The sequence below is a fragment of the Chlorocebus sabaeus genome, chromosome 20 (assembly GCF_047675955.1).
Source record: "Chlorocebus sabaeus isolate Y175 chromosome 20, mChlSab1.0.hap1, whole genome shotgun sequence".
In the NCBI taxonomy this organism is placed as follows: Eukaryota; Metazoa; Chordata; class Mammalia; order Primates; family Cercopithecidae; genus Chlorocebus; species Chlorocebus sabaeus.
This window is the reverse complement of record NC_132923.1, coordinates 47,711,970-47,730,579: the sequence shown is the minus strand read 5'-3', so window position 1 is coordinate 47,730,579 and position 18,610 is coordinate 47,711,970. Positions and strand designations below refer to the sequence as shown.

Genomic DNA, 18,610 nt, shown 5'->3' with positions numbered 1-18,610 from the left:
TTTGCTAAGAATGATGGTTTCCAGCTGCACAAAGAAGACATTCATACAGCCAACAGGCACATATACTTTTAAAATGAGCAACAGTGTTACACCATTTTAACAAAAGAAACCTCATTTCATAATTTTCTTACCAGGATTTCTCAGCCTATTACATAAAAGAGCTAAGAATTTTCATCCCTAAATCAACTAACTTAGCAGCCCCAGGTAGCACTGCAATAAACATATTGCCAGCCACATCAAGAATCTGTGAAAACACTGAGGGCTCTTCATTTTCAGCTGCTTCAATCTCTTCTTTCAGTCGATTAATCTCTTCATTTAATGACTCAAATATCTCTTTGAATCCTTCAGTAAGTGGTTCTTCTAGGACCTATAAAAGTAAAAGAGCCTACTTTGGAAAATTCCCAATTTTTAAGAGTCAGAGTTTTGTATTTAACAATTTCATTAAACACATGTCCATTTCTCTAACATCTTAGAAACTCTTTGATGGGTTTGTTTGACATTTCAGACGACTGGACCTGAATAGTGGAAGTATCCATGATTTACACCTTTGTGACATTTCCTCAGCACCATCTCACTGGAGGTAGGGAGGAATTTTGTTCCAGCACAATGAATGCCCTTCAAGAGGGAATGCAGGTTTAATTCTAATTGATTCCCCTTTTCACCAATGTAGCAAGGTCATGCTCATCTAGCAAATAATGGGGACTGCTGACCCTGTATAAAACACAGGTCGTCAAGTTCCAGGTTGGGACAAGGAATATATTTTACTCTAGTTGTATAGGATGGGCCAGGCAGATACAGAAACAAATGGAGCAATTTGAGATCATTCAGTATCATTTCATATTAAGCCAAATGTGATACTTTCATCCAGATGGATCTATTTTGGGTCCTTTTCATGGTTGTGCCAAGAATCCTAAGGGCTGGTGGACTAAGGTCCTAATTAATTGGGGCACAGTGAGACCATCCTATAATCACCACAAATAGCAGCCCAGCACCCTGGGGGATGTCATGTGTACTCTCCAAAGTCTAACGTGACAGAAAGTGCTGGAGTCTTGTAAACTTACAGACTTCAGTAGAATTCACATGTATTTGAAATTTAAGTGAAATATATACCTTTTGTGTTTCCTTCTGGAATCTTGACTGAGCTTAAAATTTTGGCCCTTCCCTAACTGAGGAACTGGCATTGTACCTCAAGCACTGCCAAGCTTCATCCAGACTCACCTTCAGCTTATGACTCAGCATCTTTCTCAGCTCTCTCATATAGTTTTCCCTTTCCGTCTCCATCTTCTTCTTAAGTTGGACTATGTTTTCCTGGAAGCTTCTCTCTTGAGCCTCCATCATTTGCTGCTGTTCCTTCTGTTTTTGTCTTAGCAGCTCCTGTTCCTTCTCAGCTGCCTCCTTCTTAGCCTGCTTAGCTGTTCCACAGAGGTTTTACAGAGAGAAGAAAATAACAGTCAGGTGGAAGAAGAACCATGATGGCTAAGTATATGGAGTCAGGAAGAGCTTCTCCCATTGAGAGAACAGACCATAGAGAAGACTGACAAACTCCAAGCAGGACTTCAGAACGAAGGCATTGAGAGTGGATGAAGGAAGGATGCAGACCCAAGGCTGAAGGGAGAGGAAGCTGGGAACCTTGCACAGGTGAGGTAAATTGGTGCGAAGTGGCCCACTCTCACCAGGGACCTCTAGAATCCTAGCTTTAAGAGACCCCACAACTCCCATAGATGTTTGAGCTGGCAAAGACAGCTGCTTGGAGAGTTGGTAGGGACAGGACTCTGGCCCGTGTGGAGCCTAGATATTTGGCACAGGACTGGCTGCAGTGGAGCACAACCAGGATCTCCCATCCCCCAAGGCTTGCCCTGCCCAAATATGTGACTTTGGGTTTTGCCAACTATTGGTCCTGGATAGAACTGGGCTATCTTGCCTGTGGGATGGGTCCAGTATGATCTGAGCATCTCCAAGTCTGCTAGCCTCTCTCATGGTCCCTGCCTAATTGCATCCACTTAAAGTGCAACGTCAGATGCCAAACCGAAGCACTTTCCAGCAGCCATCACCATATCTTCTTTGCTGACATACCCTACCTAACCATCATAGAGCTTCAGCAGATGGGCTAACACCAGCGTGCACTCAATGCACCCTCTCTCCAGTGTTTCGCTGGCACACACTCGCTTGCAGCCTCTCACCACCACTTTGCTGGTACACACACCTGTGCAGACCCTGTCAACATGCCACCACCAATGCACATGCACAGAACCTGCAGCACAACTGCCCTGCTGCTGCTGCTGCTCACCCATGACCTTGGACCCCGCTGCCACTGCTCTGAGAAAGTACTTTTGCCAGCACCCCTCATTGGCGTGTTGTTGCCAGTTAACCAGGAACAAGTTGCCCCCTGCAGCACAGCAGGTGCTTAACCTAGAGGGGCCAGAGAACAAAGCCATGGGCCTGGTCCCAGCCTACTAAGGTTCAAGCCCCCAGCCCAGGAGTGCTGATCTGAGCCTTGGCCCCTTGAAATCATCCAGAATAAAACAACTTGGTCAAATGAACCCAACTTATACCAGTTGAATCTTCAAGAGAATAAAATAATATAAAAGCCAAAAACCCATAATAGAAACAGAAACTTCAAAGACGAAAGGAGTATCAGCCCACACAGATGAGAAAGAAACAGTGAAAGAACTCTGGCCTTTTACCTCCAAATGAGTCCACTAGCTCCTCAGCAATAGTTCTTAATCAAACTGAAATGACTGAAATAGTAGACATGGAATTCGGAATCTGGGTAGCAATGAAGATTATCAATATTCAGGAGACAGTTGAGATACAGTCCAAGGAATTGAAGGAATTCAGTAAAATAACTCAAGAGCTAAAAGTTGAAATAGCTATTTTAAAAAAGAGCCAAACTGATTTGATAGAGCTGAAAAATATACTACAAGAATTTCATAATACAATCAGAGTATTAAATGTAGAATAGACCAAGATAAAAAAATAATCTCAGAGCTCAAAAATGCATTTTTCAAATCAACTTAATCAAACAAAAATAAAGAATAAAAAAGAATGAACAAAATCTCAGAGAAATATGATATTGATATTATGTAAAGAGACCAAACCTATGACTCATTGGCACCCGTGAAAGAGAGGGAAAGATAGCAAGCGATTTGGAAAACATATTTCAGGATAATGTCCATGAAAATTTCCCCAATCTCACTAGAGAGGTTGACATTCAAGTTCAGGAAATCAGAGAAGCCCTGTGAGATCCTATACAAGATGACCATCCCCAACACATGTGAGATGGTCATCAGATTTTCCAAGGTCAGCGCAAAAAAAATAAAAAAATAAAAGGCAGCTTGAGAAAAGGGGCAGGTCTTCTACAAAGGGAATCCCATCAAGCTAACAGTGGAACTTTCAGAAGATACCCTACAAGCCAGAAGAGACTGGGGACCTATAGTCAGCATTTTTACAGAAAAGAAATTCCAAGGAAGAATTTCATATCCAGCCAAACTAAGGTTCATAAGAAAAAAAAAATCCTTTTTAGACAAGCAAATGCTAAGGGAATTTGTTACCACCAGACCTGCCTTACACAAGCTGCTGAAAAGAGCGTTAAACATGAAAATGAAAGACCAATATTGGCCATGACAAAAGCACACTTCAGTACGTGGATCATTGACACTACAGAACAACAACAAAATCAAGTGTGGATCAAACCCACACAAATCAATATTAACTTTGAATGTAAAATGGCTAACCACCCCAGTTAAAGGCACAGAGTGGCAAGTTGCATAAAGAAATAAGATCCAACTGTCTTCTATGTTCAAGAGACCAATCTCACATGCAATTACACCAATAGGCTCAAAGAAAAGGGATGAAGAAAAATCTATCAAGCAAATGGAAAACAAAAAGAGCAGAGGTTGCTATTCTTATTTCAGACAAAACAGACTCCAAACCAATAATGACCAAAAAGGATAAAGATGGGCATTACATAATCGTAAAAGTTTCAATTCAACAAGAAGACTTAATTATACTAAATATGTATGCACCCAATATTAGAGAATCCTAGAGTCATAAAACAAGTTCAGAGAGACTTATGAAGAGACTTAGATAACCACACAATAATAGTTGGAGTCTTCAACACTTCACTGACAATATTAGACAGATCATTTAGGCAAAAAACTAACAAAGATATCCAGGACCTAACATGACACTTGACCAAATGGACCTAACAAACATCTACAAAACACTCCGCCCAACAATAACAGAATATACATTCATCTCATCTGCACATGGCACATACTCTAAAATTGACCCCTTGCTCTGCCATAAAGCAATTCTTAACAAATTTTTTTAAAAAAACCCAAATAATACCAATGCTCTCAGAGCACAATGCAGTAAAAATAGAAATCAACACAAAGAATATCTCTCAAAGCCATATTATTACATGAAAATTAGAAAATATGCTTCTGAATGATTTTGGGGTAAACAGTGAATTTAAGGCAGAAATAAATTATTTGAAATTAATGAAAACAAAGATACAACTACCAGAATCTTTGAGACACAACTACAGCAGTGTTAAGAGGAATGTTAATAGCACTAAACAACTACAGCAGAAAGTTAGAAATATCTCAAATTAACAACCTAACATTACACCTTGAGGAACTAGAAAAACAAAAGTGAACCAAGCACAAAGCTAGCAGAAGACAAGAAATAACCAAAATCAGACTTGAAGTGAACAAAATGGAGACAAGAAAAACCATACAAAAGATCAATGAAAACAATGGTTCTCTGGAAGAATAAATAAGATGGATATACTTCTAGTTAGACTAATAAAGAACAAAACAAGAGAAGATCCAAATAAACACAATAAAAAAATGACAAAAGGGACATTGCTACCAACTCCACAGAAATACAAAAAATCCTCGGAGACGATTATGAACACCACTATGCACACTAACCAACACTAACCAAGAAACCTAGAAGAAATGGATAAATTCCTGGAAACATACAACCTCCCAAAAGTGAACCAGGAAGAAATTGAAACCTGGAATAGTCTAATAACAAGTTCCAAAATTGAGTCAGTATTAAAAAGTCTACCAAGTAGAAAAAGTCCTAGACCAGACAAATTCACAGTCAATTCCACCAGACATAGAAAGAAGAGCTGATACCAATTCTACTAAACTATTCCAAAAAAATGGGGAAGAGGGAATCTTTCCTAATACATTCTATGAGGCCAGCATCATTCTGATTTTAAAAACCTGGCAGAGACACAACAAAAAAAGAAAAATGCAGGACAATATTCCTGATGAACATGGATGAAAAAATCTTCAACAAAATACTAGCAAACCAAATCCAGCAGCACATTAAAAAGCAAATCCACCACTGTCAATTAGGCTTTATTCCTGGAATGAGAGGTTGATTCAGCATATGCTAATCAATAAATTGATTCCTCACACAAACGGGACCCAGAACAAAAATCACACGATCATCTCAGTGGGCACAGAAAAGGCTTTTGATAAAATTCAATATTTCATGTTAAAATATCTCAACAAACTGGGCCTCAAAGGAACATACCTCAAAATAATAAGAGCCATTTATGAAAAACCCACAGCCAACATCATACTGAATGTGAAAAAGCTGGAAACATTTCACTAGAGAACCAAAAAAGGACAAGGATGCCTACTCTCACAATTCCCTATCCAATGTGGTACTGGAAGTCCTAGTCAGAGAAATCAGGCAAAGGGGAAAAAATAGTTATCCAATAGGAAGAGAGGAAGTCAAACTATCTCTCTTCATAGACAATAGAATTCTGTACTTAGAAGACTCCATACTTTCTGCCCAAAGGCTCCTCCATCTGATAAACTTCAGCAATGTTTCAGGATAAAAAATCAATGTACAAAAATCAGTAGCATTTCTACACACCAATAATGTCCAAGTTGAAAGTCAAACCAAGAACACAATCCTATTCACAATAGCCATTGTGAATAACCAAGAATAAAATACCTAGGTTTAATCAGGCAGGTGAAACATCTCTACAAAGAGAATTATAAAACACTGCTGAAAGAAATCTGAGACTGTAAAAACAAATGGAAAAACATTCCTTGCATATGGATAGGAAGAATCAATGTTGTTAAAATAGTCATACTGCCCAAAGTGATTTACATATTCAATGCTATTCCTATCAAACTATCCATGACTTTTTAAAAAATAGAATTAGTAAAAACTATTCTAACATCCACATGCAACAACAACAACAACAAAAAAAACTCGAGTAGCCAAGGCACTCAAAAGCAAAAAGAACAAAGCCAGAGACATCACACAACCTGACTTTAAACTATATTACAAGACTACAATAACCAAAATAGCATGGTGCTGGTCAAAAAACAAAACAAAACAAAACAGACACATAAACAAATGGAAAAGGTTAAAGAAAGCAGAAATAATACCACACACCTACAACTATCTGATCTTTGGTAAAGCTAACAAAAAAGGAATGGAGAAAGAATGCCCTACTCAATAAATGGTGCTAGGTTAACTGGCTAGCCTATGCAGAAGATTGAAACTGGACCCCATCTTCTCACTATATACAAAAATCAACTTGACAGGAATTAAAGATGTAAATGTAAAATTTAAAACTATAAAACCCCCAAAAGAAAACCTAGGAAATGCCATTCTGTACATAGGCACTGGCAAAGATTTCATGATGAAAACTTCAAAAGCCACGGCAACCAAACAAAAAATTAACAAGTGGGACCTAATTCAACTAAAGAGCTCATGCACAACAAAGGAAACTATCAACAGAGTAAACAGACAACCTACAGAATGGGAGAAAATATCTGCAAACTATACATCCGACAAAAATCTAATATCCAGAATCTATAAGGAAATTAAAGAAATTGAGAACAAAGCAAATAACCCCATTAAAAAAACAGGCAATGGACATTAACAGACATTTATCCAAAGAAGACATACACATGGCCAGCAAGCATATGAAAACATGCTCAACATCATAAATCATTAGAAAAATGCAAATAGAAACCACATGAGATATAATCTCATACCAGTCAGAAGGGCTGTTATTAAAAAGTCAAAAAATAATAGATGCTGGCATGGTTGCCAAGAAAAGGGAATTCTTATACACCACTAGTGGGATTGTAAATTAGTTCAGCTGCTGTGGAAAGCAGTTTGGAGAGTCCTCAAAGAACTTAAAACAGAACTATCATTTGACCCAGCAATCCCATTACTAGGTATATACCCAAAGGAAAATAAATCATTCTACCATAAAGACACATGCATGTGCATGTTCATCAGTACACTATTTGCAATAGCAAAGATGTGGAATCAACCTAAATGTTCATCAGTGGTGAACTGGATAATGAAAATGTTGTACATATATGCCTTAGAATACTACACAGCCATAAAATGAATGAAATCATGTTCTTTGTAGCACTGTGGATGCAACTGGAGGTCAATACCCTAAGAGAATTAATGCAGGACTAGAAAACCAAATACCACATGTTCTTACTTATGAGTGGAAACTAAATATTGAGTACACATGGACACAAAGGGTCCAATAGACACAAGGACCTATTTGAGGGTGGAGGATGGGAAGAGGGTGAAGATTGAAAAACTACCTATTGGGTACTGTGCTCATTACCTGGGTGATGAAATAATCTGTACAACAAATTCCCATGACACACAATTTACCCATGTAACAAACCTACTTGTGTACCCTCTGGACCTAAAATACAAGTTGGAAAGAAAAAAAAAAAAAAAAGGAAGTAACAGTCTTGTCTGAGTTCTATTCTCCTGAGTTCAGAGGCCAAACTGACATTGTAAAAAGCACCAAGGTGGGGAATTGAGAATCTCTGAATTCTCCCACTAGCCATGTCAGCAAGAGCATGTTTAAGAATGTTGTGGGAAGAAACTGAGTGGCTGAATGTTCAATCCCAACTCCCCTTGTTATTTTCAGTTTTAGCAGAGCATGTGTTCCCTATGAGAAGAAAGCTCCTGGTAGAAGGAAAATCCTTTTTTCTGAACATCAAGAGGGTATTACAAGAACCTACCCATTTGCCTGAAAGCTGAGCCCTATCCCTGTACCTGCTATGGCTTTCTCTCCAGCAGTGAGGGCTTTGTCTGACTGCAGGATGGATTCCTCTATAACCACCTGTGACTGCAGGAAGCTCTGGAGGACCTCGTTTGCCTGAAGAATCAAGAAGGAGCAAAGACCTGTCAGGCAGCAGAAATCTTGCCTTGTGATAAGGAAATTATTGTTCAACAAAGCCACAAATCTAACCTTGTAAACCTCACATTATTCTTAAGATTCCACAGCGGTTTCTTTCTTTCCATAGCCACAACAAAACGTCCAAGCTCTTTGTTGAGACATGAAAACCCTGTGCAGCAGCCTCCCTCATGCCTGTCCAGCCTCTTTTCCCAGGGATGCTGCTCACCACCCACCTCAGGGTGCAGACAACCAGATTTCTATGCAGTTCTACAAACCCACATCCTCCATAGTTTGCATTATTTGCTTTCTTTTTTCTTCTGCCTGAAAGCCTGTCTGCCCTTTTCAAATTAGGATAACCTCTATTGATACTTTACCTAATAGCTCTTACCTCGCTGGAAGCTTTTCTAGTCTAATTATTAATTAATTAATTAATTTACTTTTGATCACTGTTAAGAATGTTGATAATAGTTCACTAAAAGTAAACAATGTATTCAAATTTAATTTAAAAAGTTAAAACCTTAAAAAGACGGAACAGGTAACTATTTGGTCTATTTACAGGAGTAGCGGTGAATATAATGAAAAATTAAACAGTTGAGAAACTTTTTTTTCTTTTTTGAGACAGTCTCACTCTGTCACCCAAGCATAAGCTCAGTAGTACTATGACTTCAACCTTGAACTCCCGGGCTGAGTGCTGCTGCCTCAGCCACCTGTGTAGCTGGGACTGCAGATGTGTACTAATTTTATTTTTTATTTTTGTAGAGATGGAAGTCTTGTGATGTTGCTCAGGATAGTTGCAATCTCCTGGTCTTAAGCAATCCTCCTGCCTTGGCCTCCCAAAGCGTTGGGATTAGAGGTGTGAGCCACTGTACCTGGCCTGAGAAACTTTAAGAATTTGAAACTTTAAGGGAGTAACATGGTTGTCCAAAATGGGAAATTAACAATCACAGAAAATACAACACTGCATAGACTTAACAGTCACACATGGGAAGGAAAAAAAGGCATAAATACCTCAGCTAACATGTGATTAGTGACTGAAATTTGGGTGGGTGGGGCACATCACAGAAGGAAGGACCTAGGCATTTTTGATGTTATTTTCCTTGTTTCCTGCTTTCAAAAAAAAAAAAAAAAAAATCAGATTCATGGGTGTGTTAGGCCATTCTTGCATTACTACAAATACCTGAGACTGGGCAATTTATTTTTTTCTTATTGTGTGATTGTAGCTTATTCATTTTCATTGTGATATAGTATGCCATTATGTGAATACACCAGTTTACTTGTTCTATTGTTGATGGACATTAGGGTAAAATTTCAGTTTGGTGCTATTGTGAATGGTGCTGTTGTGACCATTTCTGTCCCAGTCTTTTAAGTGAATGTATATATCTAGGAATGGATTTGCTGGGTCATTCAGTATTTGTTTTTCAACTTTAGCAATTGAAACCAAACAGTTTTCCAAATTGATGTTCTGATTTATACCTCATTAGCAATGTGTCAGAATTCCAGTTGCTTCATATTCTTATCAACACTTGGAATTTTGACTTTTTAAATAGTAAACAGACACCTTCTTTTCATTTTGTGAGGAAATTGAAACTGAGATAAGTGAAATTACCTGACCTGTACTAGGCTTGGTTTTGAGAATGCAAAAGACCTTGCAGTTCAGAATTTAACCCTTTTTTCTCTTTAACTGGTAGGGACTTATGAAGTAAAAAATCATACTCAGATTTGATATACATATCTTTCCAAGGAGGATTGCAAGTAGTTATTTATTTTTATCTGATCTGTATTTAAAATAGTTTTTTGGACACTACTGTTGTAGGGTGTGTGAGCAATAATGATTTAGGTTTAGAGTTAGGATCTACATTTAATTTTTTTTTTATTTAACTTTTATTTTAAGTTCAGGGGCAATTTATAAAGCAAAGAGGTTTAATCGGCTCATAGTTCTGCAGGGTTTACAGGAAACATGGCTTCTCGTAAGGCTTCAGGAAGCTTTTACTCCTGGTGGAAGGTGAAGCAGGAGCTTGCATGTCACATGACAAAAGCAGGAGCAAGAGAGAGCGAGAGACAGAGTGGTTGGAGGAGGTGCCACACATTTTTAAATGACCAGACCTCCAGAGAACTCACTATCACGCAGACAGCAGCAAGCCATGTAGGATCTGCTCCCATGATCCCAACACCTCCCACGAGGCCTCACTTCCAGCATTGGGGATTACAATTCAATATGAGATTTGAGTGGGGACAAATAACCCAACTCAATCAATGGGGTTCACATGCAGGTTTGTTACATGACTATATTGCATGATAGTGAGGTTTGGGCTTCAGTCAAAACATTCACCCAGATAGTGAACATAGTACCCCAAAGATAGTTTTTCAACCCTACTTCCCTCCCTGCCTCCTCTCTCTTGTATACCCCAGTGTATATTGTTCCCATCTTTATGTACATGTGTATTCATTGTTTAGCTCCCACTTACAAGTGAGAACATGCAGTATTTGGTTTTCTGTTTCTGCATTAATTCACTTAATATAATGGCCTCCAGATGCATCCATTTTTCTGCAAAGGACATGATTTCATTCTTTTTATGGCTGGATAGTGTCTCAAAGTGTATATGCACCGCATTGTTAAAATCCAATCCACTGTTGATGGGCATATAGGTTGATTCTGTGTCTTTGCTATTGTGAATAGTGCTGTGATAACATATGAGTGCAGGTGTCTTTTTGGTAGAATGTTTTACTTTCCTCTGGGACTATACCCAGTAATGGGATTGCTGGGCTGAATAATAATAATAATTCTATTTTTAGTTCTTTAAGAAATCTCCAAACTGCTTCCCACAGGGGAATTTACAATTTACAATCCCACCAGCAGTGTATAAGCATTCCCTTTTCTCTACAACTTCACCAGTATCTGCTATTTTTTCCTTTTTTAATAATATAGGCTAATTTCTAATTTTGTTTTACAAGTTTTTTGAAGTTGATTGATAAATAAAAATTATGTTTAAGAGGAACAGCACAATATTTTGATATATGTATACATTATGAAATGGTTACCATTATCAAGCTAATATATTTGTATCTCATGCAGTTATCTATTTTTGTATGTGTGTGGTGGGAACACAAGGAACCATTCTCTTAGCAAATTTCTAGTATGCAGTACATTGTTTTAACTATAGTCACCAGGCTATACACTAGGCATCCAGAACTTATTCATCTTATAACTGAATGTTTGTACCTACTGCCCGCTATCTCCTCTTTCCTCCCACTCCTCTCCCCCTGGTAACCACCCATTCTACTGTGACTTTCACTAATTTTTTTTTTTTTTTTTTTTTTTTTTTTTTAGACGGAGTCTCGCTCTGTCACCAAGCTGAAGTGCAGTGGTGCGATCTCAGTTCACTGCAACCTCCGCCTCCCGGGTTCAGGTGATTCTCCTGCCTCAGTCTCCTGAGTAGCTGGGACTACAGGCATGCACCACCATGCCAGGCCAATTTTTTTATTTTTAGTAGAGACAGGGTTTCACCATGTTGGCCTGGATGGACTTAATCTCCTGACCTTGTGATCTGCCTGCCTCAGTCTCCCAAAGTGCTGGGATTAGAGGCCTGAGCCACTGTGCCCAGCCAGCTTTCACTCTTTTTAAATAATTTCACATGAAGTTGCGTTATACAAATATCTTTCTAAGAATGGCTGATTTCACTAAGCATAATGTCCTCCAGGTTCATTCATGTTGTCGCCAGTGGTAAGATTTCTTTCTTTTTAAGGCTGAATAATACCTGATTTTATATGTCTATATTTACATATAGATATGCATATATATCACATTTTCTCACTTGCTCATTTGTGGATGGACACAGGTTGTTTTCATGTCTTGGCTATCGTGAATTACGCTGCAATGAACATGGGAGTGAAAATATCTTTGAGATAGTGACTTTAGTTCCTTCAGAAATACAACCAGAAGTCCACCAATAGCTGTTAAACTAATAAATTCAGTAAAGTTGGAGGATACAAAATTAACATACAAATTCAGCTGCATTTCTATGCACTAAGAACAAACTATATGAAAAAATAAGAAAACAATCACATTTATAATAGCATCAAAATAATAAAATGCTTAGGAATAAATATAACCAAAGAGGTGAAAGATCTGTACACTGAAAATCATAAAATGCTGATGAAATTAACTGAAGATGACATAAAGTAAATGGAGAGATATTCTATGTACATTGATTGGAAAAATTAATATTGTTAAAATGTTCATACTATCTTAAAAATCTACAGATTTACACAATATCTATCAAAATTCCAATGCTGTTTTTTCACAGCAGTAAGTAAACCAATTATAAAATTCACATGGAACCATAAAAGACCCCAAATAGCCAAAGCAAGAAAAACAAAGCCAAAGGCATCATAGTATGTGACTTCAAATCTACTACAAAGGTATCAAGTAGCACAATGCTGGCATAAAAACAGACATCTAACTCCATGGAACAGAATAGAGAGCCAGGAAACAAACCCACATGTTTACAGACAAAGACTTTAAAAAAACATGTGCCAAGAGTACACCAAGAGAAAAAGGTAGTATCTTTAATAAATGGTGGAATGGTGGTAGGAAAATGGAACCCTTGTACTACACACAAATGTCAACTAAAAATTGGTTAAAGATTTAAACATAAGATCAGAGACTGTAAAACTCTTAAGAGAAAACCTGGGAAATACTCCTAGACACTGGTCTTGGCAATGATATTTTTGAATTTCACCCCAATAGCACAGGCAACAAGTGCTAAAAGAAACTAGCGGGACTACATCAAACTAAGTTACCACTCAATAGAAAAAAGAAAGGAAAAAAGAAAAAACATACAGAATAGAACATATTTGCAAACCATATATCTGATAAGTGCTTAATATCCAAAATGTATACGGAGCTCATATAACTCAATAGCAACACAACAAAATGAAATACAACAAAACTGATTTTAAAAAAATGAGCAAAAGACCTGAACAGACATCCCTCAAAAGAAGACATTTAAATGACCATCAAGTATGTGAAAGCATGTTCTGCATCACTAAACTTCAGAGAAATGCAAATGAAAACCATAATGAGATATCACCTCACACAGAATGATGATTACCAAAAAGTCAAAAGATAACAAGCGTTGGCAAGGATGTAGAGAAAAGGGAACGCTTAGACACTATTGGAAGGAACACGAATTAGTATAGTCATCATAGAACACAGGACAGTTTCCTCAAAAAGAAAAATCATGAGTTTCCAATGGCTTTTAAGTACATAGATCAGCCCATCAGCTCCACCACTTGTTGACTGTGTCATCTTAGGAACTTTATTAGCCTCTTCGTGCGTTAACATTTCTCAATTGCCTATGCGGAAGATAGTAGTAATTAATTTACATTATTCTGAGAATGAAATTGATAATCCAACAAAATCACCTAAAACAATATCTGATACACAAAATGAATGCTCAATGTCTATGAACCTTTCTGTTGATCATCACCATCATCATCATCACTATCAATGTATACCAGTATGATAAGCATAAACACTCCATATCCAATTGAGTATTAATTTGTCCATCTTGTGTAAGACCATAAACTTCTGAAAACAAAGCTTTTCGTTTCATAGTGTATTTTCTGTATTTAGCACAAAAACTATCACATTATTTGACAAATAAAAGAAATGGTTTGTTTCACCTGGACTTCTGATTCTAAATCCTCTTTGGGAAAAAAATAGTTCTGTTTTAGTAAGAGTAGCTAAATAATTGTGGATTTTAAGATTTAAAACATCAAGGTATTGTCGTGCTTCACTTTTTGTCCATATGGTGCTCTGTTCTTAGATTTTCAGAAGGGGCAACAAGGACCCTCTGACTATCTTCTGTCATCCATTCCCTTCTCCCCTTATTCCTCACCTTAATTCCTTTTCTGGGCACTAGTGTATAGTCCTGTTCAATCTTCTTTTTTGCTTCTAAGTAGATATTGTGCCCTCCAGGAACAAAGAAAGTTCCCCTTGAAATACTTTCCATCAAGAGCTCTGAAAGCCGCTTAAGCTCAGCCTGGCAATATTTGGCAGATGCCTCTTCATTCTGCAGCACAAAGTCTTCCTTCTTTTTCTCCATGGTGTCCTGCCAGAAAAGTGTAGGGGAAAAAACAGTAGAAAGAAGCTGTTAGAAGGGAAGGTCCAACTGTGATCCTCTTGGAAGAAGTAGTCTGATGGCCTCAGAGCAGACTGAGATATGGTGTAGACCAAGAGTCAGAAGACTTGTTTTAATTCCAGTTTAAATCAGCTCTCTGCATGACCTGTGGAAAGTTCATGAACTCTATCTTTCCTTCAGCAAAAGATGATCAACGGTGATCTAACTATGAAAAATAAGCAAGGGACAATTCAGTTGTGGCAGTAGTAGTGTCCTTAGAGAGCATGGATTGCTATGGATAAAATGTGTACACAGAAAATCAACCCTTCTGGTATAATCACATCCCAGTAATGACTTGATTGTACTCTGAACAGAGCTTGGAACTCTTTTGAAATTCTTCCAAAAGGGATCTTAACATGTGAAGATATGGGAACATTATTATTTTTTGCTTACACTTGTAAGCTATGATTGCATCTGGGTTTTCTCAATATGTACTAAGAGATTTCTGTCACTTGTGGACTGGTAATAGACAGACTGAAAGAAGGTTATTCAATAACAGTGCCAACGGCAGATTTAAGATATCTCCCAGGATTTCCCCTCCAAAGTTTCCACACTCTCCATAGTCCCTGGGCTTATTAATATGATGGAGTGTACTCCAGTGTTTAGGTAACATTATATGATATCTGTTGACTTTTAGAAATGGAGAGTATTCAAGTAGTACTGAGTATACTCAAGAAAGTATGTAAGAATTACCATATCACATGAGCTCTTTGAAAGCAGAGCTTTTTTGTTTACCTTGAGGCAGAAGAGGAAGCCAGAGAGATTAGAAACAAGAGAAACATCTGATGTATCATTGCTGACTTGAAGATGGAGAGAGGTTCCCCTGAGCATACAGGTAAGAAGTAAGCTCAATCAACACCTTGTTTTCAGCTTGTGATACACTGAGGGGAGCACACAGATGCCCTAAAAAGAACTTCTGACTTACAGAGCTGTGAGCTTATGCATTTTTTCACACTCAGAGTCAGACAAGTGCTTCTTTATTTTACCTTTTTAGAAAATAAAAAAACAAAAATTGTATTTGCATAATGCTTACATCATGTTATTTTGAAATGTTACATGAAATGTAACATAATCTGTACAAGAATTCTGTTTAACTTGTATAGATTATGAAATTACTAAAGCTAAGTAACATATATATTAGCTCCAATATTTGTCATTCTAAATACTACTCTCTTAGTAATTTTCAAGAATACAATACACTGTTATTAACTGTAGTTAGTATGTTGTATAAATGTGTTGTTAAATGGGCTACAATCATAATTTCTTACATATGATGGAAAATTAATAAATTTCCCATATTTTAGAAAAATCAAAAACTGTAGCCCATTAAATTCAGTCACATAAAATAAACCAAGCTCCCTTTACCATGAGAAAGAGATGAACCATGGCATTAAAAAGGTGGGCTATAAGTATCATTCCAGAAAGGCAGGAATCAAGAAAAAAAAATACGAAGATTACCACAAGCTTCTTCTGAAATTCCTGGTTTTTATCCTTGAAGGAGTGCTCCATGAAGACTGCAATGGCTTCCCTCTCACAGGCCGTGTGCACGTCCAGCAGGTCCTGGAGCGTGTCTGTGGGGAATTTCACTTGCTGGGCCATCCGCTGGCTGTAGTGGTCAGCTGCCCTCTGCACGGCTGCTGAGTTCTCACGCTGGGCCAGAGCTGCCATTGCATTCTCCAGACAAGGCACCGCTCCACTGTTGATGGCATCCAGGTAGGTCTCCACCAGCATCCCCAGCCCTGAATGATTTAGAAAATTTAGGGAATAGATAGAAAGTTTTCACTCATTGTTTTACAAGTGGTATGTATCATCATTCTAAAAATCACAAAAAATTCCATTTAACATGAATTTTCCCTCCTTCTCCTTCTTTTAATTCTACTATTACTACTACTACTACTTTTTATGAAGCCACTTTCTTACAATAACGTCCCTGCTGTCCCTGTTTATTCTTTCTATTTTGTTCTCCAAGTCATCACATTACAAAGTTAATTACTAATCACAAACAATATGGAGCAAGGGTTTCTTGAAAAAGAATACTTTTCTGCTTAAGTAAAAATTTAAAAACATTTATTCAGCAAAGTAAATTATATCATTTGTGGATCATGATTCTGAATGTAAACGCAGGTGCCTTTATAAAAACACTTAAGAGAGTGCCAGAACATTAAACCCTGTGAGAAGCTCTTTTCTATACAGAGCACTAAAAGACTGCACAGGTAACATGTTCATGAAGACAGCTTTGTTTATAAGATTATGCTGAATTTTGTATCTCAAAATCTCATTAGCCTTGCAGAAACTCATGACATGCTCCTTACTTTCTGTTTTGTGTAAATTCACAACACATCTTTTATACCCTCACTGAGAAAAATATCCTTCACTTATCCCACACCTTATAACACAGATGTTATCTCCTTACCAGTTGTTCATGCTTATAAGCTGAGTTTACTAGTTTTTGAGATACAGTAGGCCTCAATAAACACCCATATAGGGAAATAGACTCACGGTTTCCAGTGACAAGGATTCCCTCCCTCAGGGTCTTGGTCTTTGCATGGGTGAGGATATAAGAACAGAAGTTTTCTGATTGCACCTGAAAATTACTATCCAGTTGGTCTTCTGGTACTTCTTCAACATGGAGTAAGAGTTTTTTGTCATTTGTTGGCCGGTCAAAGACAAAGCACTTCCGTTTTGGAAAGAAATGCCTGATCCACTCCCTGGGCTTGTTAGAATTTTGGATTTGGGGATTATTGCCTGCAGAATTAGTGAAAAAAGTGACTACTGAAGAACAGCTTTTAAGCGAGCCTGAAGATTTTCATTTCCAAAGTTCCTTGCATCAACCACTACAGTCTCTCATGTCTGTGAATCTATGCAACAAAACCTCTCATGCAACCAAACTTATGCTAATCTACTTGAGTTATGAAAAGTCAATTTCTGCACAAAGCAGAGTCAGAAAGTTACTTCTGGAAAGGAAGGGAAGGCATCCACCTCAAGTGAAGGAATTTATGGTTGGTTTCCTCAGCCGCTGTATGATGTCTGGTAGACTGATGATTTTTTAAATGTTTGCTGAATTATGATTAACTAAAATATGATAAGAAGTACTTTCTTTAAAAATTGTATATATTTAAGGTGTTATAAGATGAAGTTTCGATGTGTGTGTACATAGTGAAATTACTACTAAGTAAGCAAATTATATATCCATTACCTTCTATACTTTTCATCTCTTTTTTTTGTGGTAAGAGTACCTAAAATCTAATCTCTGTAAATTTTAAATGTAAAATACAATATCGTTAAGGATAGTTCTCCTGCAGTATATTAGATCCCTAGACTTTCCCACCCTATATAACTTCAAGTTTGTACCCTTCACCCATATGTTCTCATTTCCTTCCTCACCGTGCCCTGGTAACCACTGTTCTACTCTCTGTTTCTACATATTTGATGTTTTAAAATAGAATCCATATAGAAAAGAGGTCCTGTCATATTTTTCTTCCTGTTTCTGGCTAATATTACATAGCATCATGGACTTTCTCAATCTTACTGTCCCCATGTCAGAAATGAAATGTAGGGCTTAAAAATAAAGTAATGCTAGAAACAAAGACAAGATGTGGCTGGGGAAAATGTCGGAAAGAGACAGAAAATACTCAGGTCAGATTATATTAGGTCTAACATTGTTTTGCAGAGGGATTCTGTGGCATGTATCAGTTATTCAAAACAAATATTTGTTGAAAGGATGAACAAATGAACAAACATGGATATTGATTGTAGGTGCCAGCAGGTATCCACTCTGCTAAATATAATCTGTTTAACAAACATATAGTAGATTGACAACATATTATATGAGACTGTAGAATGAAGTAGGTGATGTTATGAAAACAGTAAAATAAAGGGTTTGACAGTCCTATTGGAAGCACATGTCAGTGTATTTTTTTTTAATTTCCTGAATCATTAACTGTATGAATCTCCTTTTTCTCTAAAGGATATAACTATCCAGGCTAATAAAATAGACCAAGTGAAATATATTTCCAAAATTTGATCATTTGACTTCTTGTGATTCTGCGTTTACGAGCTTCCAAACTTATTAGGTAATTTTCTCCAAATAGAATAGGAGGAGAACTTGAAGTTAATAAGTAACACAAATATATGAGTCTTAGGATGTGACAATATTAATTGTAATTCTCAATATATTTTTTCACAGTACTTATTGATCTAAAATCATTTGATAGAACTTTGAGTT

General features: G+C 37.3%; 1 protein-coding gene across 1 annotated transcript in view; it reads right to left on the bottom strand.

The window, feature by feature from the left end:
* LOC103224473 (guanylate-binding protein 7) overlaps window positions 1–18,610 on the bottom strand; it is a 41,802-nt gene continuing 23,192 nt past the window's right edge. The window contains exons 5-10 of the mRNA XM_007978039.3: window positions 16,885–17,130; window positions 15,844–16,124; window positions 14,104–14,316; window positions 8,080–8,182; window positions 1,219–1,412; window positions 1–367 (exon numbers count right to left, since the gene is read on the bottom strand). Coding sequence (XP_007976230.1) covers window positions 149–367; window positions 1,219–1,412; window positions 8,080–8,182; window positions 14,104–14,316; window positions 15,844–16,124; window positions 16,885–17,130 — 1,256 coding nt within the window. The 3' untranslated portion in view covers window positions 1–148. The remainder of the gene's footprint in view (window positions 368–1,218; window positions 1,413–8,079; window positions 8,183–14,103; window positions 14,317–15,843; window positions 16,125–16,884; window positions 17,131–18,610) is intronic.